The sequence below is a fragment of the Haemorhous mexicanus genome, chromosome 9 (genome assembly GCF_027477595.1).
Source record: "Haemorhous mexicanus isolate bHaeMex1 chromosome 9, bHaeMex1.pri, whole genome shotgun sequence".
Lineage (NCBI taxonomy): Eukaryota > Metazoa > Chordata > Aves > Passeriformes > Fringillidae > Haemorhous > Haemorhous mexicanus.
In genome coordinates this window covers 6038404-6066093 of record NC_082349.1, presented here as the reverse complement: position 1 = coordinate 6066093, position 27690 = coordinate 6038404, and the positions used below count along the sequence as shown (strand labels likewise).

The following is a 27690-nucleotide window of genomic DNA, read 5'->3' as shown; positions in this document are numbered from 1 at the left end:
GAGATTAGAATTTAGAGTGGGATTTTCTAAAGTAAAAATGTCTCATGTAATAAAAATTCTGAATTTTAGACCTATAATGAGATAAAAAAACAAATTTCCATTGGAATAGGAGTGCAGTGCTCGTGTCTCAGCCTGAACATTTTGAATGTAAAATTTAAAATGCAATTCAACTACAAAATAGCAACTAGTGATGCAAAAAATCCCCAACAAAACATTAAAATAAATCTTCTTTTATTCTTATCTTTCTCTGCATTGATACAAATGCTGATTTAAAGTCCAACAATAAAAAGAAGCATGTGAAATCAGTCATACCTGTGTACTCACAGCTCATAGTGACTGCACTGGCTCTGAAGCAAAGAGGCTTCATGCCATATTTGTGTATGGTACACGTACAAGGCTGCACATGTGCAAGATGGAAGCATTCCCCAATAACTGAACCAGCTGATTGGGAAAAACATCTGTGTGCTGCTTTGGAAAACTTCCTGAGATGAAGTGAATCAACATGGGCTGCTAGGAAACATCCATGACCAAAACTGATGTGGTGACATTGGCCTTTTCTGCAGCTTTTTTCCACTGGCTGTAGAACTCAATTACCTACACACAGCTCTGCTCACAGGCTCAAGCTCTTCAGGAATCCATCCAGAACTCCCAGCCCAAGACAAGCTCTTGCAGTTTTTTTCTTCGCCTGAGGATCCCTTGCTTTGTATAATTCAGATTATGTAATAATGGCTGAATACTAACCAGGTCTTGACTGCCTTGCCTCCACAAATTTACACTATTTGGGCAGTTATTCTGTGAGCAATTAACTCTTACTCCACTAGGATGGAGTCTCAATTATACCAATAGAAAAGCAATTTCTCAGCAGATCTTTTTGTTAACCTTTAAATTCAACCTTAGTTACAGAAAAAAAAACCCCACAGCCCCCCACACCAAAACCAACCTAAACAATTATCCTTTTTTAAATTTTAGAATACAACTTTTCCAATTTTTAAAATAAATGGTAAATGCTTTATTCTTAATTTAATACATACTGAATGTAATGAGGTTCAAAACACAAAATGAATATTTTTAGTGAGATGGAACCCAAGAATGTTTGCTACTGATGAAGGAACTATAGTAATAATAAAGAATGGTAAAGTAAAATATTTTTCCGTCTAATATGGGAATAACCCATATTCTGTTACTGAAACTTTAGTAATCTCAGAGCATAGTGAAAAAAAGGCTTGATATTGATCTTATGGATGAAGCCACTAAGCATGTGGGTAATAGCATTTTCCCAAAGCATGTAACAAGTGAAAGAAAAGCAAAGAATAGAATTTAATCTTCTGCTTCCAAGTTTGTACATATGTCTCTACTACTTTTACTAAATCCAACCAGAGAAAGCAAGCTATCAGGTGAAAGTTGATTATTTTGGCACCAGTAAAAGTGAGAAATAGACAGCAACAGACAAATGAAGTAATTGCATTTGTTTCCATAAGACAAACAACAATGCTACTGTAAATTAAGGTAGTTTAGCTTGATTCTGCTTTGACTTCTTCTCTTGAGATGTCCATCATGCCCATGACAATGAGCTGCACTGATGCGTTCCACTGCAGCAGCAACAGAGAAATTTTGATTCCTGTCAAAACCCCTGGTGCAAATTCCAGGTATGGAAGAATGATGAGAAGATGGTTAGGATGAACAGATACAATATATCTTACAGCTTAATCCAATTTCTAAGAGAACATCTGATTACTGAGACTAACACAGATGAAATGAATCCCTCATCTGAGATGCAGTTGGCGATCATTTCACCAAAGCAGCACTGAGGAGGTGAAGACCTGACCAATGTCTCACTTGGCCCAGCTGCAGAAGGTCCAGTCTGTCACTCAGAGCAATTCCATTAGTTACAGACTGTGAGGTAATCAGGTGCTCTGATAATGAGGGATACATAAGATTAAGAGATAACAGCTGCATTTTAATAATTATTGTGCAAACGTAGTTAAGTTGAAAGAGCTGTAGCTGTCTCGAAGACATAAAAACCATTCAACTGCTACTTATTATTATTATAGCAGTCTCTATCCCTTTAATGTTCAGAGCTATCTTATCAGAGGATAAGCTATGTCAGGTGTTCATAATAAGAATATACTTTTTATTTTCCTTTGGATTATCTGTTTATTTTGGCCAACTGCTGCCTGTATCCACTGCTGAAGTGAAAAGGGATTTGAAACTGAATAAGGCTTTCTAATTTCAGCTGAAAACAGGAGGGTTATGGAAAATGGTTCTCTTTACAGCATCCCTAAATCTAGTAGTGTTCAGAGATGGAAAATAAATACACCTTCAGAACCAGAAATGAGGAACAAAACTGAGCTTTTGAAGCTAGAAAATAAAATTGAATATCTGTCAAGAAAACAATTGCTAAGAAAGGCTTGTGAGCAATGTAACAGTATCAGGAGTGAAACACCCTCACATCACAGAGCACTGGAAAAATGAATCACTCTCTGTGAGATGATCATAAGTATTACCAAAAACCATGGCTGAAGTAATTCTGTATTCCCACTAGGTATGGTTAACATTCAAGAACAACTTTTTGGCCATGCATTAGAAAAGAGCAAGCAAATAAAGTCATTAAAAACTCATTGTGAAATGAGCTGAAATCTTGCCAAAAGTTGTGTAGTTATTAGCTCTAAGTCTGGAATTTCTAAATTCTGAGTAACCCAATATTCTTTAAATGTCATTTTGCACATGTAATTTATTCTGTTTGAAAACAAATAGAAAAAACAAGAGCAGAATTTCATGTTGGCAATGACATGAGTCATCTGAAATATTTCAAACCACCATACAGAGTTTTGCCACGTGAATTAATGAAATAAGAAAGTCACTGTTTGTCATCATATGTGTGAAAGAGAACTAAATGAAGTTGAGATTTTTCCAGAGGATTTGAATATATTTGCTGATAAAAAAGGAAACAAGCAGACAGCTATGTTCTGTTCCAAGCTTCATAGGTAAGGCACAGAGTTCCTGGTACTCCAAAGACTGGTCATCTTTGCCTTGTCCTTTCAATATACCTCTTTCCTACTCCCATTTCTTCACCCTATCCCTGTTCCCTTTAACTGTCAAATCCCAGCCTTCAATTCTTACATTTGTCATACCAGTTCCAGTTTCTTACCCCAAAATGGGTCAGAGCCCAACTCTTTGGCCTTAACACTTTCTTTCACCCAGGACAGAAAACTGCAGTCCCAACAATAAAGCTTTTTAAAATAAGAAGCAATTGTAAATAGGCTCCTGTAGGAAGTTTCTCTTCTGCTGCAGAATTTTAACAATAGATGATGTTACCCCCTACACAAAATATAAAGACATTTGTGTGGGAGGGTTAAAGAGGAAGAATTATTGCTACTATTGGTATCTACATCTCTTTGAATTATAAATTAGAACAAAAGTTCTCTGTGATGGCTAAGTGACAGAAAGGATTCTGAGCCAAGACACCCAAAAGATATGCAAAAGAATGTACATAATTTTATAACAAAACAACTTTTGGTATTTGAAAAATATGTTTAATAGGACTAAATCTAAATTATTGGCCTAAGAGTTTGAACAAAATGAAGACAATGAAAAGCTTCAGTTTGAGTTTATCATGAAAATGGTGGGAAGATATTTTATTGTATTATTTATTCACTGATATGTAGAAGTCAGCACTTCAAACCTGTTTACTTAGGTATTTCTCTTTTATCTTCAATTTTAGACAAAGTAAATTCAAAGCATGATAGAAAGTGACAATTCATATAAGTCTATGAATATATAATTTTCTGGTTTGTCTCTTAGTGTAGAATAATTGCTGAAAAGATCAAGAAACTTACATGTTTTACAAGTGCTGCCTCTGATGGAGATCTTGCTTAAATAGTCTGAAATAACAGGCCCATCATTTTAAGTGTCTTGTAACTGAGTAACTCTGTTTCAGAACTATCCTCATAATCATCCCCTACACACAGAAGCTACATACTTGCTAGAATCTTTTAAAATTTGCATCCTTTTATTCAAGTAGAAAATTCATTACAACATATATTTGTGTCTCTAAAATTATGAATAATTATACTTTACAAGCAGGATAAATGAAAGCAAAGTTAAATGCTTAAATGCTTGAGGCAGATTGACCTTTTTTTTGTAAGTAAGGAATATGTCAGTTTTGTGCTTTCTACTCAGATAAGTAAAAACTTATTTTCCTTTCTGGAAAGGAAAAAGAAATGAAAACCACTTCACAAAGACAAACTGCAGTCAAGACTATTTGGTTAGGTTCATTTTTGAAAACTATTTTATGAGTCTGACTGTTCTAATTCTAGATAGGAGAGTAAGACTAAGAAGGTAAGATTTGCTTCACTGAGTCATTATTCTGAAATATATACCAATGACAGCACACAAATACTGTAGAGAATGAGGCCATTACACAAACACAAATTACTTATCAGAGCTCCATCCTCCCTGCAGAATTACCAGTATCAACACTTCCTACTTCTCTCTTTCACTCATTTTCCCCCTTAAAATTTTGATTGAAACCTCCTTTGAGCATCAACTTCCTGAGGCTCAAAATTGCTTTCTCCTTCTTCATTATTTAGTTCTGTGAAGCAGAGACAAAATCTATACCCCATATTGACTGGGGGAATCAAGTAGAAGATAATGTGTGTGAAGTACAGTCAAAATGACTAGGAAGATTGGTAGGCTCTAGAGTGACATGAAAAACTCAACTAATGATACTTCGTACATGTGTTCACTTGCACAGAGAGAATCTCAAAATGCAAACACTTTTGCATACAAGTGTCAGACAACTCCATCATTATCACAAATCTACAGAGTTAAATTGGGAAAGCAACTTGCTCACAGGTGGTTGAATTGAGAGCAGAACCCAAGAGTTATGTGTATGTATCATATCCTCTTCATAGATTTCAGTCCCTCACTAATACACACAGTTCTTTTTTAGTCCTCTGAGTGACAGCATCTCACTGTGCTGCAAGTACACACCACTTAAAACTTCTGTGCCCCTTTCTGTTTTGAGCCCTATGCTGTCATCTGCCTTCCTGAAGCGCCTGCTGCCCATCTAACATGATAAAATATGTTATCTGCACTAACTCTGATGTCAATTTAACTTTTTACTCCTAATCAGAGCTTGTTACACCATCGTGGCATGACAATTTTGTTGAATTGCATGATTTGCCACCAGATTTCTTTTGAAAGTAATTTATGCAGCTCTTTGCCAATTAATCATTAGGTTATGCTCTTAAGGAAAACCTTGCATGTAGGTTTGAGGATTGATGCTGATCTAGCCACCTGTATCTAGTTCATAATTAACTTTCTGTGGAAGGTTGGCTGGTAGAAATGTGTCCCACAACAGTTAATATGAATGTTTGTTTTTAGCTTTTAAGTAGTCATCAGTGCAGAAGCACAATTCACTTTGAGTTGTCTCTAAATGGAATAGCTAAATCAGGAAGTTTTATCTTCTCTCTCAAGCCTCCTTTGCTCTAAACTGTATCAGCCAGAAAAACTCTGTAATTTGCTGGAAAATTAAACCAGCCCAGTTCTGCTGGCCAATATCTTGTGGAGTCAGTATAAGTAAATAAGAGGCTGTACACTTTTCACAATAATTTTAGTTTAGATGAAGATCACAATTATTTTTAATGATTACAAAAAATGCTGCTGTTCTAATTATTGCATAGACAATGTACATATGTTTATGAATTCATCTGGAAGGCTTGAAAGCAATTATAAGAAAGAGAAAGCTGCAGTTCCATGGCCCCAAGTATTTTGAAGACAGGCTTTAAGTACAGCCATAGCAGTCACTTGGAAACCATTGTGAGTAACAGTAAATCAGTTAAAGATTAGCAGAAGAGTCTGGATTGCAAGCACCCAAGAAAGTTTACACATTTTACCAGAACTAGAGCTAGAGCTTCACTGCACAAGGGACTCCTGTTCACAAGGAGGAGAATTCAGCACTCAGAGAACAGAAGTATCCTGTTTTGGATACAATTCTGAAAGCTGCTCCTGAATACCTGGATATGTTGTCTCTTACTTCCAAATGCCCTACAAAGGTCTTGGATCTTTGTTTCTCTGAAAGCTGGATGACCTCATTCTTAGGCTGAAACACACTCCTCACTCAGCAGAGAGAACTTGTCTCATCATCTGTGTAGTAACTCAAATTGATTTTGGTAATAGTGAAGAGAGAAGGAAACATATTTTATGAGGTCTAAACAACTCTTACTGGAAGAGGACTGTGTTTTGTAACTGGAATGACAGAAAAGTGATGTTTTCTTCTGACATAAAAGATGATGCACATGTTCCACTGGTCATTGAAGAGCCTCCCACTCCCACTTCAAATCCTGTTTCTGAGTGTCTCATCAAAAAGAGAATGGTTTTTTATTTCAATCCTCCAACAATTACGTAGTTAATTTAGACACTGAGGTAGATAACTCAAACATAATTTCAAATGTTTCATATAAATCTTTCCAAATAATTGCAACAAGAAAGCACACTAATTATTGTCACCCAGTAATCACAGCAAATACAAATTGATTGCATGGTATAAATGAGCATACTGATTGATGAAACAAACAAATGAAAAGAGATGTTGTCACCCCAGAACATTTCAGCTATCTTTGAAACAAAATTTCTTTAAGCTTCAACAAAGGATCCACCTTTACTCCAACTCCGACATGGGTCTACCTTATACTCATTTAGTATGAGTCCAAGTTTGTGTAAGACTGAGGATAAAACTGGGATGGGTAATTTTATTTGTTCCACATCACTGCACTAATAATTCTGGAGGAAAATCTCCAAAAGTAAAACAGCAGTGTGAAATATAAAAATAACTAAAAATGTTCTCTATTCCTGAAAGTCTCTTGACCACTTGATTTGGGAATGCTCACTTGAAAACATGAACTGAATGACTCCAGGGCTCATGACTCTCTGCCCTGGTTATTGAATTCGGGTATGAACAGAACCTCAGTGAAAACAGAACAAGAAAGGATAAGACAAAGAAAAAAACCAATCCCAGACAGATAAAGAGAATCAGAGAGAAACACAAGGATGGCTATTCACGTTTTGGAAGAAAACAGTTATTAGCAACTGAACAAGGTACATAAAGACATTTCAAGAGATTAATACCTATAAGACTGGTATTGGACATTTCTCCATCCCGGCAAGTTCTAAGACTTACTTAGGTCTCTATTGTGAACACAGAATTGGCAGCATCACAATGTCTTGAATCAGGCTCCAAATCCATGACACTTACCCCTGCACTTAGTTTCAACCACACCACGTGTTGTTTAGCTGTCTGATTCATACACATGATCCGGGCAGCCAAATGATGGCTTTTGAGCTGAGATTCAGCCATCCCTCCCTCATCAGAGACTTTCCTCAACCACAGAAAAACACCCCCCATGACTTTGTGACTCAAGTGACCAGGAGATTGGGCTCTTAATCTCAAATAACACAAAACACACAATTAAGTCCTAACACGTACTGACACTATTGACACAACTGAGGTGAAAAGGCTGCCTTGTGGTCTTTGGTAGATCATTTTCCTATTTACATTTCAAATAAGTCAATCCTCAATTTTATAATGAAAATAATTGATCTGATTATATCTGATTTCATCAGAACAACTCAAGTGATGAAGTTACAACTCTCACAAAAATCTCACAATCATCTAGCCTTTTTCTTTGTTGACATTCAACATTCGATTTCTCCTGATCTCCCCTTTTCCGGAGTCTTTGCAGCAGCCACATCACTGTCATTCATCCTCTCACTTTGTGCGGTGCATCATAAAGTGTTAAGCCTGTTTTTGAGCTGGAGCTTTCCCCCCCCATCAACCCAAGGGGGCCTGAGTCTTACAGAAGTGTGACCCCTCCCCATACTCTCCCTATTATTGCCTATCCTGAGACCACACCCAGGCTATGAGTCAGGACGGACCCCTAAAAGCTCTCCTCCACATGGGACCCAGCGCTGGGGGCCAGCCGTACCTCAGCCCCTGAGATCGCAGCCCGGGGCGGGCCGGCCCCTCACGGCGCTCTCCCGCCCGGCGCTGCCTGCCCTGAGGGCGCGGGCGGCTCCCTCCGCTCCCCGCCCTGTGGCGGCCCCGGGGCCAGTGGGCGCGGCGGTGCCCGCTGCCAGCGCAGCCCCCTGCCCGCCCGGCTCCGCCCGCCACAACCACCTCGCCTCGCCGCCCCTCGCCTCCCCTCTCCTCTCCTCGCCTCTCCTCCCGCCCGGGTGCCACCGAGCCGAGGCGCCGGGCGGGCAGCGGGCGGGCGGGCGGCCGCGCCATGAGCGCCGAGTGCAGCAGTTACCTCAACGCCGACAAGGTGCTGGTGAGCGGGTTCAGCTGCCCGCGGGCGGGCGGCGACGCCCGCGCCGTGTTCTGCTGCGGCTTCCAGGACGTCAAGTACTGCTGCGATGACCCCCACAGCTTCTTCCCCTACGAGCACAGCTACATGTGGTGGCTCAGGTAGGAGAGCGGCGGTGCCTGCCCTGCTAGAGGCTCCGGGCGGGAGACCCGTGGTCGCCCGAGCGCGGCTCGGGTGTGTGTGTGTGAGGTACTTGTAGCCGGGCACTTTCAGGCTGCCTTTGTCCCGCCGAGAGTAGCGGTAGAGCTGCATCTTTAGCCCAGAGAGACTCTTGCTCATGCCAGGGTAGTTTCTGAAGGAAATAACTCGTGGTTTTGGTATTAAGCGTTGGGAAACGCTCGGTGCCTCTGGCAGAGCATCCGGAGCGTCTCCCGCCTTTCGGGCGTGAGGGGAGCGGCTGTCTCGGGGCCTGAGCGCGTAAGATGCTGCGTGCCATAAAGTTCCCAGTGACTTGAGCTACTTTTCCATGTAAGATAAAGCACTACGCAACTTTCCACTTGGAGGGGGCAGATAATGAGCCTGGTGCTCTCCCGGGATAGTGCATGGATCCGCCTGGGTGTGGATGGATCTCCAGCGGCAGGGAGGGGTAGACTCAGCCAGCCCGGCTGCTTTCTGTGCCTGATTCCCCTCGGGCTCCACAGCATCCAGGCTGGCCGTGTCAGGATGTTAGTACACCTCTGCATGGGGCTTCCACTCTGTTTCTTACCGACTTGTTATTATCCTTGATTTTGTCAAATCCCCTTCTGGGCTTGCTTATACCATCTGCTTCTGCAACCCTGGTGGCAGCAGTCACTACCTGCTGTTTGAATATAGATCCTTTTATCTGTTTTATACTGTTCCCTACTACTTTTCCTGAGTGCCCTCTAGTATTTGGATTGTGAGCTTTGGTGAACAGCAATTGCAGGTTCAGTTTATGCGCAGTGTCTAAAATGTTGTGAGCATTTGGGGCATCTATTCTCAGCTTTCACCTTTCCAAACTGAACAGCTTTTGGATTGTCCTTGAGGCAGATGCTATGTCACACTGATCATTTTGGTTCCATCTCTGTCCATACTGTTTTTTACTCCACGGGGTTGATGTTGGAGGTGCATAATCTGGAGTTTCATGTCCAAAGTGTGGGCGTGGCAAGGTTCACAGAGTGGCCAAATGTTGCCTCCAGTCTCGCTCTCAATTCCGTTCTATTGGTGGCCAATGTGTTAATGACTTTGTATGCCAGTTCACGTTGACTCCACTGAAGACTCTAAAACTTTTCTCGAGTTCAGAGCTGCCTGTTCTGAGTTTATTGCTATGTAGGCTTGGTTTTGTTCTTTATACATTACATTATGTACGCTGAAACTCATGTACATCACTTTTGCCTGCTCACTCAGTTTTCTGTAAGTCTTGTAGCGTTCCTTGCCCTCAGCATTTGATTTCTTGTAGGGGCTTAGGATCATGAGAAACTCAGATTTCCTTCTTCATCAGGTCATAGATGAAGATATGAACAAAAATCAGTCTCAGCGACATTTCTTTACACTGAAAGGAGACCACTTAAGCCCTGCACTTTGCTGCTTATGCTTTTAAGCAGCCTTAAATTTGTAGCAAAACCTTTCCCTAATCCTGTGTAAATTCAGTCATTTTAACCCCACTTTCAGTGCAGGGCTTTGTCCAAAGGCTTTTTGAGACATGTAACTCTGTCTGCTGTGTTCCTCTAGCCGTGTGCCTATTGACTCTTCATAGACTCCAGCAGGTGTACAAGGCAGTGTTTTCCCCTCATCCTAATGCTGATCCTTTCATTGAAGATTTTATGTCAGGAAGCTGTAAGTGCCATCAGCTCCCTGGGATGGAGCATGGAACAAGATGATTGGGGGAGAGGCTTTACCATCAAAGGACCTGTCCCTCATTTTTGGGGAGGGTGAACTTGGGTATCATAGCCAGGCTCAGATTCAGCACTGTGCAGCCAGACACCTTCAGCACCTTGGCCAGCAGCTCTGCAGTTTACACGTGAATTCCCTCAGGGCTCCTGAGTTAATGCTGTCCAGTACTGTGGACTTATTATTTTAATTTATCTGATCTAATATTTAATGTATTATTATCTAAAATCTACTTTGGTGCAAAGAGTGGGTCTATTGTGGGGATCTCCCAGCCATCCACCTCTGTGACAGACACACAATTACTTGCCTTCTCTGGTGTGAAAAGATACCTCCTAGTGTCCTTTTTTACACTTCTGCTATCAAATACTCTGTTTTAATGCTATATTTTTGCATAGCCTTTGAGTGTTTCAATCACAGTAAACCTTCTCAAGATGGCAGAAAAACTGAAGGAATAAGTTAATATTGCATCACAACATCTCATCTGGACGTTGTAGTGAAGACTCTTAAAGCTTGGTCTTTTCAAAAACTACCTCCAAGAACTGAATCCCAGGGGAGGCTTTAATGAAATACCTCTCTGAAAGCTCTTCCTTTAAAAAGATTTTGTAGGGTCTGAGAAATGACTGCTTAGCCTTCATCTAAGTCAGAAATTTGGGCCCAAACTTTGAAAATTTAGGATTTTTTTTCCTTCTTTCTACAGTAGCTCTAGGCTGCTGAAAGGTCTCTTGGGAATTGCCATTAGTGGAGTTTTGGTTGTGCTTAACTTCTGCCATAAATGGCTATATTCGTTGTATAAAATAGGTGAATAAATACAACTTACCTCTGTAAGCAAAGTTACTGAGTGGTTAGAATTGAATCACTTCTTATAAGTGTTTTCAGTAACAGATAGAATACTTTTTGGTCATTAACACACATTATAGTATTACATTATTTTGAAAACCATACATTTTCACATGACAGTTCAATTAGGAGTTGAAAGAAAACATAACAATAACAGTTTCTGCCCTCTCAGAATGTTTTGGTGATCAGTAGACTCTTACTGATATTGGTTGGTAACAGCCATATGATAAAATAATCCTTAGAATGCTTCTTTCAGCCTTTGAGGACACACTTTTAAGACTTGAAACCCTTAGGATTTAAAACTAAACTAGAGTTAGGTAAATCAGTCAAGGTAAGTCTGGAGATGGAAGGGGAAGGAGTAGGATGCTCTGATGGGGGAACTGTTTTAGGTTTTGCTGTACCCCAGAACTTGGGGGTTCTTTTCCTAAATCTTCATTTGCTTGACTCCCCCCAGATATTTGAAAGCAGTGACTGACTGCAGCACAAGGGGTTGGTGGTATCTCAGGGATTCCTTCAGTTTGGTGGCACACCAGGTAGAATTGCAGGAAACTCTTGCACGTTTCCCTTGTGTCTTTCCTGCTGTGGGAGGGACATGGCCAGACCCATTGGCAGCCAGCTCTGATGGAAGCAGTTCATGGAGAAGCCAGCAGCCTTGGCAACCCAAAGCAATAGTTTCTTGCTGGCCTATGCTCTTTTTCTTGCCAAATCTCTACTGCCTGTACTGCGTTTAGAACTAGACACTGCCCATTCCCTTAGCAACATGGAACCCTCTTTTCCCCTCCCACTTCTGCAAAAACTGCAATATTTGACAACATCCTAACACCTGCTGTAGTGGGTGCTGCTGGACTATCATAGATAATAGACTATTGAGCAACTCTGACACATTTCATATTTTCTGCAGAATTTATTATATATAGTTAATAATAGTATTAATTTCTGACTTATACTTTTTTTGGCTAAATAAAATAATAAAGTTCGGGGGTTTTTTTAATCATAGATCTTGAAAGACTTATTTCCTCAAAGAAGAGGGAAGGATGCATTTTGCTGTCTCTTACAGTTGTCAGGAGCCCATGGAACAGGGAAGGCAACATTAGGAAAAGGCAGAATTCATCAGAAGGTTATTCAGCTTTTGAATCCACAAAACACAGATGCTATAAAACACCAGCAAGCCAAACCCTGAGCAGCTCAGCCTCCAGAGCAGTGTGCTGTGCATGCCTATGCAGTTATCACATCTGCTTTACCTCCCAAGCTGACTGGAAGGGGAGAAATGCTGAACATGTGGTATTTGTACTGAACTGCAGCAGTTATGTTCAGTCAGCCTTTTTGTTTCTCTTTGTTCTAAAATATTTTATGCTTATTTTTGTCACTCTTCTATGAAGTCTTATTTTTATAATGGCCTCTTTCAGTATCAAATGTAATATCCATTCCAAAGCTGTATCTTTTAAGTTGCATGTAATAATTTATATGTGATTAAAATTCTGTTAAGCCACATATAGGTTTTACTCAAAATGCCTTCTTAATTCATACCTACAGAGCCATGGTGGCCTAATGCTGAGGCCAAGCTTTGCTTGGCTGTAGTAACCTTCAGGCATCTGTTTTGGATTTCCAAAATAGCAAGTCTTTTCTTTCTCTGTGCCCATTCTTCCAGTCTCTGGAGAGTATTTATCTGTGTGCTTTGCAAATACTATGAACAACACATCACTGCAACAATGGCATTGGGAACATTTGATTTACTCGGGTCCGGGTGACTCATGAGCTTCCTTTCAGTCTATCAGTGGGCAATACAGCCTCTGCTTAGTCAATATTTAAATTTTCCCTGGCTTTTGATGGTGTGGATGGGCTAATTTTATGAACTAAAAAAAACTGTAGGTGTGTGATGCTGAGCATCCACTGACAGACAAGTCGATGGACCCACTCAGCAGCTCTCTGGACACAGCCTGGGGATTGCTTGGGAGGCTGCTGGCAGAGTGGAGCCTCTCTGCTATATGAAGCCTTTGGCTGTGCTGCAGGCCTGGATGTGGCACTCAGTGTAACAGCAGTGAAATGTGTGGTATGGCTCTATCTTTATATGGAAAATAACTTGGGAGAGTTCTGTTTGGATCTCCTACCAAACTTAACATTGCTTGGGTCAGGGCTACCCCATGGCCTTTACTGCCATCTTTATGCAAGATATTTGCTTTGGGGTTGAGTGGGTTGTTAATGCAGGAGGTTTTGCTCACTGATGAGGCCACAGCTGTGGACAAGTGGGACTTCTTAGTTTGCTTGTTTAGTGTCTCTGCTGTTAGAAGACTGATCTTGAAGACACACCCTGAGACCTATAGACCATTACCATATGACTGCTGGATGGCCTTTGGACAGTGTTTAAGGTAAAGAATGGAAGGTGGCAAAATGCTTTTAGCAAGGACTTTTTAAAGCAGATATGCAGCACCATAGTAATTGCTGTAGAATCTAGAGGACATGCTGTAAGATTGTCTTTATTTTCAGAGGAGTGTAATTGTTAAAGTAGTCATTGATCATAGTTATTTGGTATTTTGTTTCTAATAACAGCTTTAATGTGTAAAGAACAAAAGAAAATACTGTATTCTGGTTAAGAAATGTCAGTATTCAGAGCTGTGGAAGAGATATTAAATTTCTCTGAATTAGATTAATTAAGAAACAACCCTCCATCCCCAAACTTTAACCAAAATTAATCTTAGAAAACTTAATTATACCTTCTCTGTGGGTTGACAGCTTCAGCAGTTTGAGAACAATCTGGTATCAAAACATTGTGTGTTTAAAAAGAGTAAGTACACATTGTCCTGATTCCTGATTCATTCAGGAAGTGGAATCAGAGTATCTTTTTGGTTTTGTGATGCTGGTGAGATCTTCTTATGTTGCTGCTGGAGCATGATAAACATTTCTTGTAGCACATAACCTATGATGAGTCTTTGACCTGGAGAGTTCTTCAGGTTTTTCTTGCCTTATCCTTTTGCAACTCCCAAAGCATCTTACGTAAGTTGTGTAGTGATACTGAAGTTGCATTGTGCTCTGCAATACACAACTGTGTATTGTCCATGTCATCTTCTACAACTGCGTGGAGGAGAGCTACAGCCAAGAAGTAACAGATGTCTGAATAGAAAAATGTATCATCGTTAATATGTATTTGATCTATTTGGCTTTAGGGCAGCTGACTCTGCCTAATGTTTGGATAATGGTGAGCAACCTCCTTAGTCCTGCACTGCAGGCTGGAATTTAAATGGAACCTTACAATAAAGCTTGTACTGTCATGACAAAAAAAGCACAAATAACTATTTCTGAAGAGCCTTGGTTGTATCATATGGTTCTATGTCTATTCAGCCTTCAGTAATATCTATTTCTTCTATTTTGTCTATTTGGGTCAAGGTGTTCCAGGTGAAAATGCAAAATAAGGCCAGAACCCAGGTGAGATCTCTGAGTGTAGGTCATATTCAGATTCTGTAGTAAGCAGAATATTGCTTGCCTGCAAATTTTGTTTGAGCCAAAAAACAGTAAGGAAAAATTTGCTTAATATGTACATATATGCACAAACACATAAGGATATCATATTTAATGCAGATGATAAATACTATGAAAAATCTTCAAAAGAATAAAGCTGTTCTTTGCAGAACTGTTTTGCTGATAATAAATTATTTCAGCTGTGCATGGAGCTGAATGTTGCCCAAACTTCATTACTGAATCTGACCAGTAACTAATGAAAACCTCAAGTGAAAGTCACAGCAATATCTGATGTTCTCATCCTGCTGATTTTAAGAATTTCTCCTCTGGACATATCTGTGTGCTGGTGCTGTGGGAGCTTGTAGAGAAGCTTTGCAGTATCTTGAATGTAAAATTCATAAAAACATCCCAAGGCACAGTTCTTCTCATCTTCTTGCAAGGCCACAGTAGAGTTGACGTCTCCCTGATAGCAGTGATATATAAAGGCATTTTTATGACTAGAGGATGGAGCTTGTAGAATTCAAGACATTCATCTCTCTTCTGTCCTTTTGATGTCTGTCAAAATTGTAAATATACCAGAGCAGTAATATAAGGATTCTCAGTCCTCAGACTCCACATCTGTGACCAAAAGGCTGCTGTTTAATTTCACCAGAAGTCAGGATCTTTGTCATGGACTGTAGAATAGAGGACTGGAACATGGAAGACATCAAATGGCCCAGGAAAGTGTAGGAAATGATAGCTAGACTATATTATATTGGGTCCTTTATTTCATAATGAGAATTTTATGTTAGGAAAATACTTGAAAATAAGGGTTGGAAATGAGGAGAGATTTCTGTATATACATATACTGTCTCACTGTGTGCCTATGGGAGATGTATAAGGTAGCTTTTATTCTGCAGGATAGCACCTTAATAAAATCTACGTATAGTACTGTATGTTTGGCCTCCAGAGTAATTAGTTTCTGCTTCTTTGATGCCTTTGATATTGTGAGTAAACTAATTCCGCTTTAATTTTCCTTTTACTGTGACAAAGATCATGGGAGAATTTCTCCAGTCTTGATTGGAGATTTATTTCATTAATGCAAAGGCAGAATTGTGATCACAGTTCTCCACCCTGCTCTGCAGAGCTGCTAACAGAATTGAATAACATAGATTGCATGGGTTTTTATACTATACAAATGGCTTTTCAGACTGAAAATACACTTTAATAGTCATGTTGTTTGAGCTGCCTGGAACTCTAGAATCCCTCTCAGTGTGTGCACTGAAGAACTTTTTGATCTCACTGATATCAGTTACTGCATGAAGTTATTTCTCATTTTCATAAATACACTTTAAGTCAGACTTGGGAGTAATATGCATGAAATGTCACCGAGGGCCAGATGTTCAACTGCTGTGTAATGACATTGACCCTTCTGAGGGCAGCGAAATAACTGCAGTTTATGCAGTTCAGTATTGAGTTCTAAACTTTGATTTACAGTAAAATACACAGTTACTCCCATGCCTGAGTACAAGTAAACTCCAGACATCATCTTGACCATTGTTTTAATGGGTCCTCCAGGCTGTTTGTACACTTAATTTTTTTTTTTGTTTTTCTCTCTTAGTGTTGGAGCACTCGTGGGCCTGTCAATAGCAGCAGTGGTCCTCTTTGCTTTTATCATCACTGTGTGTGTTCTCTGTTATTTGTTTATCAGCACCAAGCCACGCAGCAAACTTGATACTGGTTTGAGCTTACAGACAGCAGGTAAGACCAGTTGTTATTGATGTGCATTATCACCTGCAGAGGAAAAGCCTTACTCTGTCTTTAAATGGATGTTGAGGAATCCAACTGTGTGTGTTTTCTTTCTGATGGGAATGTCAAGATGTAATCAAGCTGTCCTGCTGTATGCCTGCTCTGTGAAACCTGCACCAAATTCAAAACATTTAGCACGAGCTTAGTATATTTATTTAGTAGTAGGAAAAATGTAGAAGTTTGCAATACTGGGTGAGGGTAAATTAGCCCCTTTATCAGTAAGAGACTTATTGATTTAGTTGCTCTGGATTTCCTGTGAAGAGTATATAAACATATAGTAGTGATTCATTCTAGGAATAAGAATCTCAGGAGAGATTTTAAATGTATTTTCTTGTGACAGAGAAAGGTCATTCTTTTTTTTTTTCCTTTCTTCCTGACATAGGATCCAGACTTTGAAGTCTACAACTCTTTGTTTCAGTAGCAGTAGTCCATGCCTTTGTGCCCAGATTGTGTTGGCAGATGCCTGCGGGAACAGTGCATGTAGTCTGCACTAACCCACTCACATGGGAAAATTGCTGCTGCTGCTGCTACTCCAGTTCACTATTTGTGAAATCTCCCTTGGCAAGATGGGGTGTGATAAGTTTCACCCTTTGTCTTGGACTTCCAAAATATTTAAATAAACTGCTTCAGCAGTTCAGCCAGTAAAGGTGGAAGAAGTAAAAGGAATGTTGTACTTATGTAGGCATTGGAAATTCAACAAGTTGAAAAGGGACAATAATTCTAGGAAAAAAGTCCCCTCAGCTCAAGTTTTCTATTTACTTGTTATTTTAAAATGCTTTTATACCTGCATGGCAGTAAATGACCAATGAGTTACTGTAATTACAGCTCATTATAGAGCATTAAGCCCCCTCCTGAGTGTCTTGTTAACACAGACCACTTCATATCAAGCTTCCTATGTGTAATTTTCTTCTCCAGAGAATGCAGGCTTTGGTTTAAAAGTGGTTCATAGATCTGTCAGAACTGCAAAGCCTCCTTTTGTAGCTGTGTGAGGTGAGCAAGCTGCTGAAGTCACACATTCAGCAAACTGCTACTAATCTGCAAATTGAAAACTTCACACTTGTCCTGGAGAGAGAGTGGAATTAAGACCTGCTAGCTAGAGCAGCCTAAATAAACTCTTGGGTGGGATGAACAAAATGCTCTCGTGCTCTTCTACAAGATGGTTGTGTCTTAATTATAAACAGGCATTATGTTTTTGAACGTGTTGCTGTTTAATTTATTCCCTCAGGTTTTCCTGCTATGACAGCAGCTCTTAATCCACTGCCAGTACAGCAGTTCTGTATTTCTCATGCCTTTTATTTTTGTGCCAGACATGTTTGGCACGTGAGGAGCTGGGAAGGAGGCAGGTGCTACTGCACCACTGCTGCCAAGCAACTCCATCTTTCTGTAGGGACTCGAACCCTGCTGCAAACCCACATCCTGCTTGGGTGGCAAAGGCTGTTCCTCTTTCTAGGATGAGGTGAACAGCATCCCACTGATGACCCAGCATTCATGTAGGCATTCCAAGCCACAGTTCCAAACCTTATGAGGCTGGGAAGCTGAGGGATCTTTGCTTTTTCCTAGCCATCTTCTGTGTGGTTTGGAGCTTTGCTTGGACAAATTCCTTTGTATTTAAAGATGGTTTTGACTGCTCTCATCTTGTGTTTTTTGCTTTTACTATTTTGCTTCTTTGGCTGCTACAAATCAAAATTATTTCACATCCAAATTCTCATAGCTTTGGTGAGGCGGGTTGCTGGAAATTGAAAACCAGTTGCTTTGCCAAGGTTGAGAGATCTTTGGAAATGTTTTAGGCTTTCACTGACAAGCCTGAGTGCTTGCCTTCATTGGGTTTCTTTTGCATGGAAGTCATGCAAGGGCTGAGTGTCTGACAAGATGGTTGGTTAGCTGCTTGCAGCCCTGGAGAAAATAAAAACAGCCTCTTTCCTCATCTTTCAGTTCTTCTGAGAGTGCAGGATAACTGTACATAGGCAATAAAAACAGATTTAAAAATTAAAACAGTTTTCAGACGCTTCAGAAAGCAGCAGGCCTGAGGGTCGTGGGTTTTAAGTATGAACTCAGTTCAACACAGCTTTTTTCTGAACTAGCATAATTTTGCCTTTAGATGAAGGCTGTGTCACACTTTAGTTGTTGTGCAACATCTGGATCCCTGGAGCACTCAGCACTCATTTTTGAAAGCAGTATTTTTTATTATATTCAATTTCACCCATAATACATCAGCTCAGTTGGAGTTTTGTATCTCATTAAACAAACAATTGGTTGTTTTATGCCTTTCCCTATCTCACATAATAGCAAAAGTTGGTCATTGTTCTTGGGCTCATCCAAGATCTTCAAAATACGGAAGTGAAGTGGTTGAATTTTTACAGAAATAATATCCAGATCAATGATAAATCTAACAATAAACTGAATATGAAGCCCTTTATTAAAGTTTCTGATTCTACAAAAGGCACATCAACTGGAATTTGCCTCTGTTTAGCCTTAAACAAATGGTCTTCCATAGCATCAGCACAGATCTTCCATTGCATCAGCACTGAGTGTTAGAAATTGGGTTCTTGAGTTAGCTAAGGATGTTTTAACCCTAGCAAAAATTTACATTTTAATCTGAGCATTGAATTTCAGGAAGAATGGGCTCAGCCACTGGTATAGACAAGGAAGAACTACTTAAATGTTACTGGAGTTAGACATTTCTATTTGTAGAGTGCCGAGTTGATCCATAATATGCAAGACAGTATGTGCAGGCAAACACATATAAATGAAGATCCTGCATTTCAGTTGCTTGTTAAGCTCTTTCCAAGAGAAAGTATTTTTCATTGAACTCATTGTAGATGTTTTTGTTTCTCCCATTTGAAGGCTGGGGATGTGTAATAGTGGTAAAAGAAGGCTCAAAGAAATCCAAGCCCTGAATATGCAAACATGATGTATTTATTCAAGGTGAAAGGGAACTTGGTCATGTGCTTTGTTCTTCTTTTAACAAAAAACTTCCCTTTTTGCAAAAGGTTTATCCCCTTCAAAATGTGGGAAGCTAGAAGTCACGGGATTTTAAGTGTTTTGTTGAGGCTGAATGAATAATGCTGGAACATCCCCAAAGTGCAAGAAAAGGAGGACTGAGTAAATATTGCATAATTGTCAGGATGGGAAAGGTAAACAGGCAGAAAAGGGGAACTCCAGAGGCACTCCTTGACTCTGGGAAAGGTGCACAGACACTTGCCTTGACCAGGCAGCTGATGGGAGAGGAGTGACCATCTCTGCTGGCTCCTGAGAATGGGCTTTGCCATCAGAGTTATGAAAGGGGCAGAGAGTCTCTCCACCTTGGTGACCCAAACAGTTTTTGATCACATTTTCTGAGTTGCCCTGGTATTTCTGCCAGGTCTGGAAAAACCTCTGAGATTAATTGTTCCATGCCACTGCAAAGCATGAATAGCAAATTAGATTTTATCATGATAACTAATACTTTTCCCTTAAAATTTAGCACAGGAAGACCTCTGTAAATGTGTTCAGAGTCAGACAGGGACCTTTGGGTTGGAGTGTGAAAGAATTGTGACCTTGTAAATTAATCGTAAGTGCTAGAGAAGATGTGCTTTAATAGAAGTTATTAATTCCTTGCTCTTGCAAAGCAGTGACATCATAATATGCAAAAGTTCATGGTTTCATTTCATAACAAGGAAAAACACAGCTTGAAAAACAGCCAGATGACTTTTCTGTCCCTATTTCTCTCCTTAATTTAAGATTCCTCATGGGGAGTTATTCACATATATTAAATATTCAGGTATTTTGATGAAAAAGCACGAAACTCACACATTGTTTACCTTAGCTCAGTACAATTATCTGACTATTGGTTGTGCAAGCAGATAGCTGCTGTCTGAATTCAGATGCACTGCTTGGCTTTTGGAGCATACACCCATAATTTTGCCTTCTAGGTTTAGGAGTAATTTCGACTGTATGGTGTTCTTGTAGCTGGCTTTAAATTTCCCCAGTTAGGCTACTTTTATCTGTGCCAGTCATCTACCTCAGATTTCTGTATGGGGAAAAATCAGCCAAATGGGCTCAACTGTTGAAAAAAAACCCCTTTTTTTTTTCTTCATTTAGGAAATGAAGAACATCTCCATTTTAAAGCTGGGAATTCAAATTTAATGGAAGGGTGCATCACTGGAACAGATTGAATTTTGAAATGTCTTTATTGGACTCCTTAGCTTTTAAATTTCCCAGACTTTCTTGTAGCAGCAAGATTTTTGCAGCTCATTAGGAATTATGTTTTTTGCTACAAATATACCCATAGCTGCTGTAGGCTTCAAAAATAAAGTGCCTTCCTCTGTAACTGATAAGAATTCTTTTTTCTTCTTTTTGGGTTTGTTTTTTTCCCAGCTGAAATAACTCAGTTGTTTTCAACTAAGATCTTAGCTTAAATACCATTGTGCAGATTTTTTTAAAATGCTAAACTATCAAATTCCATTTCTGCATTTTTGAAACCAAATTGCAGTTTTTTCAATTCAAACAAAATAAAATCAAATGCAGGTTTCAAAGCACCTCCACAACAAATAATTCCCCTTTCCCAATCTGATTTGTTTCAGGTTCTTATTAAATTAAAATCTTAGCATTCTCAACTTTTCATCCCTTTTTAGATATAGGGCATCTGTTTTTTAATCCCTTCCCCACACAATGGCTGGAGAAAAGTACCCTGCCCAGTTAAGTTTATCTTTTCTGTCTCTTTGTGTTGGCCCACATTTGGGAAACTGGAAAATGAGGTCAAAGACAGTGTTGAACTAAAGGGTAATGGGAAATACAGGGAGGCCTGGGAGGAAGATTGATGAGCTCCACAATGAGAATTAGATGACAGGATAAAGCAGAGAGAGGCTTTGGAACTGGCAGATAAAGGAGAAAACTTCAAGGAGCTGAATGCTCCTGGGAGCTTTTCGAAGAGGGATGGGGCTGATGGAGCTGGGAGCAGCAGAGCAGGGAGGCAGTGATGCTGGAGGGGATGGAGAAAGTCCTGGGGGCCAGGAAGTAGAGCAGTGGCTGTGGGTGGGCTGGGGAGCAGAAGCCTGTGCTTGGGGAGAGAGATAGAGAGGGAGCCTGGCAGAAGGGGAGTCATGTACAGGGTTGAGATTTAGGGCAGAAAAAAGGGAGGAGAGACTCCAAGTATGACTTGTAATTCATGGATAAGGGGACTATTGTGGGAGGAATAGTAGCAGAAAATAAGGACTGGAAACATAATGAGGAAAGTGGGAAGAGAATGAAAGAACGAATATCAGGTAAGAAAGAAAATAAAGTTGAAAGTGCATTTAGGAAAGTCTTTTCTTCTAGAGCTTTGTTTTCTCAGCTGCCAGCAGGGATCGGTGAAAACTGGCAGAGTATCTCTCTCCTCCTGCAGTGATCCACTGCAGGCTGCCTTTGCTTTAGTTACTCTGGTCAGATGGGCAAACTCGAGTTATCTGCACTGAATCAAAAGATTCCTGCCCTTCTGCTCCAAGCAAGTGTCTGTATCAGTAAGCTGGTGGAATTCTAACTATTACTTATGTTAACCTATGAAGTTTTGCTCTGAAAAATAATTTTCAAATGCTGCCAAGTTTCAAAACCAAACACTCAGAAGATGGGAGATGCCAGATCTAAAGCTTTTGTGGGAAATTGTGACAACGTTCGCAGGGGTCTTAGGATGAGGGAAGAAACAAGACTCTTGATTCTGTTTTTCAGAAAGCTTGATTTATTATTTTATGATATATATTATGTTAAAACTATACTAAAAGAATTGAAGAAAGGATTTCATCAGAAGCCTTGCTAAGAATAGAAAAGGACTGAAGAACAAAGGCCTGTCGCTGACCGAGACGGTCTGGACAGCTGGACTGTGATTGGCCCTTAATTAGAAACAACCGCATGAGACCAATCACAGATCCACCTGTTGCATTCCACAGCAGCAGATAAGAATTGTTTACATATTGTTCTTGAGGCCTCTCAGCTTCTCAAGAGGAAAAAATCCTAAGGAAAGGATTTTTCATAAAACATGTCAGTGACAGGAAATTGGTAAAATGCTTAATTAAAAATACTTTTATCTGCTCCTGTCATCATGTTAATCTTTCTATAAAACTTGGGTAACACTTGCAAAGAAATATTGTGAGCCTCCCTACACACACAGAGCTTTGGGGTCTCTGGATGAAGGTGACTGAAAGCAGCAGTGACTGATTTTGTTTGGAGAGGGATGAAAGTTTGAGATTTCTGGTCAGTTTTCTTGAATATGGGAAATTTTTAATGCGATTTCTTTCAGGAGACTTTCTGATTTCCTGCTACAAGCCCAGCTTATACCACAGTGCTGCTTCCTTAAACTGCTCTTCACTTTGATGTTTATTCCTTTTTAACACAACTAAGTTAATAATTGCAGCCTCCCCGAGGCCCAGGAACTCAAAGTGGAATGGATTCGATCTGTCTCATCTAAAAATTGTAGAAGATTCCAGGAACTGTTGTTATTCTAGTGCACTGGGCATATTTATGTATTACTACTTGCATCTGATGGAAGAATAATGCTCTTAATTTATCTAAAAATGTCTTTGTTTTACAGACAGTGAGGCCAGAGGGAGTTCGATATGTTAAAGACAGAGGCACTGAATGGATTCTACCAATGTTACAAAGAAAAGAGGTACCATGAGAACATTTCTTTTTATCTTATTCTGTTGTATTTGTATACTCTCTACTCTGTTTTACATCGATTTTATAAAATTATTCTTTATGTGGGCTTTAAACTTTTTGAAAAGCACTGGCAAACTGTCTCTGGCCGATTTATTTATACACTGCTCTGATGCTGTCCTTGCACAGGGATGTATCTACAGAGACTTGGACAGAGTCCTTCCCCTGACAAATCTTTTCCAGATTTACTGGCACTGAATACTCCATCATGGTTATGTGCCAGACAAGATTATATTCCCTTATGCTGTTATTGTCCTTTCCCTGAGCTGTCCTGGGTGCACCAGAGCTTACTAAGGAGACAGACACTGTAACTTATTCAAAAGCATTTCTTTAGTGATGAATTTCCAGAAAGGCTCCTATGTGACAAAGGGTGAAAGCAGTGAAGTTTCTGGTGGGCAGTTTAGTCTTCCATTTCTTCCCAGGGATGCAAGAATCAGTACCGGGTAAAATCTGCTACAGAACTGGAGAGGGTTATCTTGCAAGAAGCTGATTTTTATGCTGAAATCATGTGTAAAGGTCAAACTGCCGATGGCATAGACCATGCAGAATAGTGTTTAAAATGTACCCCAGTACAGATGAGTTGTACTTCAGACTTAAGAGAACTTTATGAATAATGCAAAGGACTTCAGATGGCATGAAACATGCATTTTACTTTCTGCAGGGGGTGAAAGCTCATGGCTTAACAGCCACAGAATGTGAGAATAGCTGCAGATCAGCAATGTCTATCACAAGAAAAATAAGTGGTCCTGTTTGATCAGCAGTTGTTTTCAGATGAGCAGGAAAGTAAATGAGTCAAGACTTCCCTGTTTCACTTGTACCCTTAAAAAAAGCCACACTGTGCATCCCAAGTGCAAATGCATCTTTCTCAGACCTCTTTATCAGCATAACAAGTTGATTTTGGCTCCTTGTCCTTATAAAAATACTGAAGTGTAACAAAACTAATTTCAAAACTCCTAACCACCTCCACACAATTTTTTCTGCTGTTGCAAATGAAATGGCTTGTGGGAGAAAAATGCCATGGAAAGACTAAAATGGATCCTGCAGTCAGAAAGCCGTCTGTAGTGAGAAAATCCAAAAATATCCCAGGCAGGCACGAAGTACTAGGATGAGCTGAGCTCTGTGAATGTGGCATTGCTTTTTGAAGGCCATGAGCCTCTCATTTCCTCATGCTTCTCTTTGCCTGCTTTTCTGTCGTGGTAGAGGGGCTGATGTTTATAGGGTACCTGCTAACCCACTGTTGCTTACAGGGAGAGAATGGAGAGAGAGCTGCAAGGGACGTGGGTAGGGTTTGAATGCATGCATTATATAAATACCAAAAAATCTGGAAGCTTTTTTTGTAGATGAATTACCCAACTTTTTTTTGTTGCCAAAATGAGGCTGGCATTGTAGTGAAGACTGAAAATACTTGAGACCATTTGGAGCTAAATCCAGGAAAACTATGTCCTCAGCCTGTGAGCCTTTTTGCTTCCTGATTCAGAATGATAAAAGAGGCAAGGATCTTTTCTGAACTTCAGCACATAATATGGCTAAGTGTTGGTAGAAATTCCAGGTCTCTCACTGTTTTTTGTCTCCTGCTTTTCACATGTGCTTGCTGCAGATTTCATACCCACACCTGTCATGGAGAGCCACTTCACAGTGCAGCATTAAGCCAGAGAGTCCATCAGTGGTTACAAATTTCTACTGCTGGGAGAAAGCTACAGGTGCCAATTAGATTTCCTTTAGCAGGCATATTTCTTCTGCCAAATTCACTGAGTTTTAATTAGGAACAGGACCCCTTGTGCCTGGTGTAGTTCAGCATATAATTCAGGCTTGTTTGCTTGCTCTTTTCCAGCAAAAGGGCAAACAGCTCTTAGCTTTACAAAGGGAAAGGAGAGGAGCTAGGCAGATGAAGGCAATGCTTCTAACTTAGAGTGATAGTACATTGAATTATTAAGTAGTTGAGCTATGAACAAGAAAAATTTGACACAGATTTCGTGAAGACAGATCTTGACAAATCAATCTAATTTCTCTCTTTGTCAAGGTAATTTTCCCTATCAGGTAAGTGGGAACAAGTGGCTGTGATTACAGATCATTATGAAAATGCAGTCAAAGGGAAATTTGAATGAGAGAGTTGAGAATGAGTTACCAAAGTGACTCATTCTCAATTCTCAATCTTTGGAGGGAAGAAGGATGTCTTGGGAAGTGTCTGGCACATTATCCCAGATAAGTAGTAAGAGCTTGGCTGAAGAACTAAAGAGCACATGAATAAAATTTTTGAATGACACCACCCTGAGAAGAGTTGCAAGACTCTGGGGCTAAAACTACCTTTCAGAATTATCTGTGCCCTCGAGAAATGTTCTGAAATAAAATAAAAAAAAATTGAAATAGAATGAAAATCAAGGTGCTGTAGTTAAAAAGGAGGAACCAAGTCCTCAAGTATAGTTAAAGAAGCTGACTAAATAGTAAAGAAATGCTTCCTAATATCCAGTCTAAACCTCCCCTGGTGCAGCTTTGAACCATTCCCATGCATCCTTTCACTGGATACCAGGAGAAGAGATCAGAGCATCACAGCATGGTTTGGGCTGGAAGGGACCTTCAGAATCATCTAGTTCCAATCCTGCCCTCATGGGCAGGGACACCTTCCAGTAGACCTCTTGCTCAGAGCTCCATCCCACCTGGCCTTGAACACTTCCAGGAATGGGGCATCCACAGCTTCCCTGGGCAACCTGTGCCAGGGCTACTATTCTCTCCACATTCCTCTCCTCAGGAAGCTGGACAGAGCAGTGAGGTCACCCCTCAGCCTCCTTGTCTCTGAACTAGACAAGCCCAAAGTCCTTAGGCACTGCTCATGGGACACTCCTTCTACCTGTCCTTCCAGCCCTTTCTCCAGCTTTGTTGATCTCTTCTGGATGCTTTTGAGTACTTTAACATCCTTCTTAAATTGTGGAACCCAGAACCACGCTCTGCATTCACTTGGTGAGACTGCACTGAATCTCAATACAGCAGGATAACCCCCTGTTCTGAGCAGCTGGGTATTTATTGGTGTCTCACACACCCCAGGGTGGGGTTTGCCTCCTCAGCTGCCAGGGCACGCTGCTGTCAGCCAGATGGCAGTGCTGGGGAAGTGTACAAATCTAACTTTAAATGTATGTCTCAGGTTTTCATTTAAGTTCATCAGGAATGTGTAACCATCCTCAGAGTCTTCAGCAGGAAATAATCTAGAATCTACGAAAAGTATCGCTGATAACTCAGATGAGCATCATTCCTCTCAGTGAACCAATACTGATGTTCTTTGCTGGTTAGGATGCTCTTGCTGCTAGTTGCCATCTGCCTCGAGTCCAAGATTTCATGCTTCAGAACTTCTGTCAGTAGCTGAGTTAGCTGAAATTGTCCAGCCAGACTTCAGTACATGTCCATTTTTTTTGCATATCCAGACAAGCATTTGCTTCTAAACCCATCTGTACCAACAGCTGTTGTGTTTTCCCTCAGAATCAATCCTGCTTTAATGAGCAGTACAGCAATTTACTTGTATAGAAATTCCTCAAGTGTAGTGTGGAATATATTCTGGTGTCTTTCAGGGTTAAAGGCACCCATTGCAAGTACGTCTAACATTAAAAAGAAATTAAATGCATGTTTTCATGTAGATATTAGTGGTGCATTTTCCAAGAGGCACTACATAGAAATGTTAGGTGAATGACTGTCTTTATCTACAAAACCTTTTTTGTTTTGTTTCAGCACCATTGTGTGTGGGCCTTTATCACATGCAAGGGGAAGTTCTCACTTGCCCAGCAGAGGAGCAGCAGCAGAGCTGCCCATGCGCAAACACCCCCAGAGGAGGCACTTAGTGTTTCATAGCTGTAGTAATGCCTTTTAGGGGTGCTGTTCTTCACCTGATAAAAGTTAAAAATATGATGAGATACTTGGAAAGAAGTATCTGTGCCAGTGAAATGGATTGAGCTATGTAGTTCCTTCTGGATCTTTTTGTAGGAACAAATTCTTCCCATATTCAGTCTAACTCATAACTGTTACTGGTATTTTGCAGATACAGAGCTGCATCCATGACAAAGCCCCCTCCAAAACAAGTTGTTGACAGAGCCAAGTGACTTCAAGACACTTCCTCAGCCACAAGGATGGACTGTGACTGTAAGCCACGAGAACCTGCCTCACTCTTCCAGAGGTGTTTCCTGGCTCTTACAACCACTGTCGATAGCCAGAGGCAAATTGGAAGCTGTGCCAGGCTGTGTTTGTGTATGATTGCTATACTGAGAAGTTGTGTGTTTTGATTTGCACGTCAGCTACTGCTGTTCAGTCATTTTCATGCAAGTTGTCTCTACCCTGTACAATTCCAGCGAGATAACACAGTTGTCAAGCAGAGCAGAATTTGGCACACCACATTGACCAAGCTTTATTTTAAGCTTTCCCTATGTACCATCTCAGTGTGGTGTCTTCATGCCATGAACATGGTTGTCTTTAGCCAAATATGACTGTTCAGTGCACAAACCAATGTGTATGTAGTACCTCAATAAAATCTGGCATTTGTGTTGAATTTTTCTTAATTTATCATTTCCCCCTACCTTTGTTTCCTCAGAAGATTCTTGTGAATCTTGAAATTATTTTGATAGGAGAATTTTCTAACAAAAGGTAAAGCTAATAAAGAATAAATTTTTGTAGGGAAGTTAAGATTTAAGCTATTTTCACTTGCATTGGTATACACTGAAATGAATTGAAATAAACATCCACGATTGTTTTGCAG

General features: G+C 40.2%; 1 protein-coding gene across 1 annotated transcript; it reads left to right on the top strand.

Moving 5' to 3' along the window:
• Positions 1 to 8141: 8141 nt before the first annotated feature.
• On the top strand, positions 8142 to 27483 carry SHISAL2A (shisa like 2A). The gene is made up of 4 exons (XM_059853812.1): positions 8142 to 8467; positions 16105 to 16244; positions 22834 to 22911; positions 26980 to 27483. The coding sequence occupies exons 1-3, from the start codon at positions 8286 to 8288 to the stop codon at positions 22863 to 22865; spliced, it is 354 nt and encodes a 117-aa protein (XP_059709795.1). The 5' UTR covers positions 8142 to 8285; the 3' UTR covers positions 22866 to 22911; positions 26980 to 27483.
• The last annotated feature ends 207 nt before the right edge of the window (positions 27484 to 27690 follow it).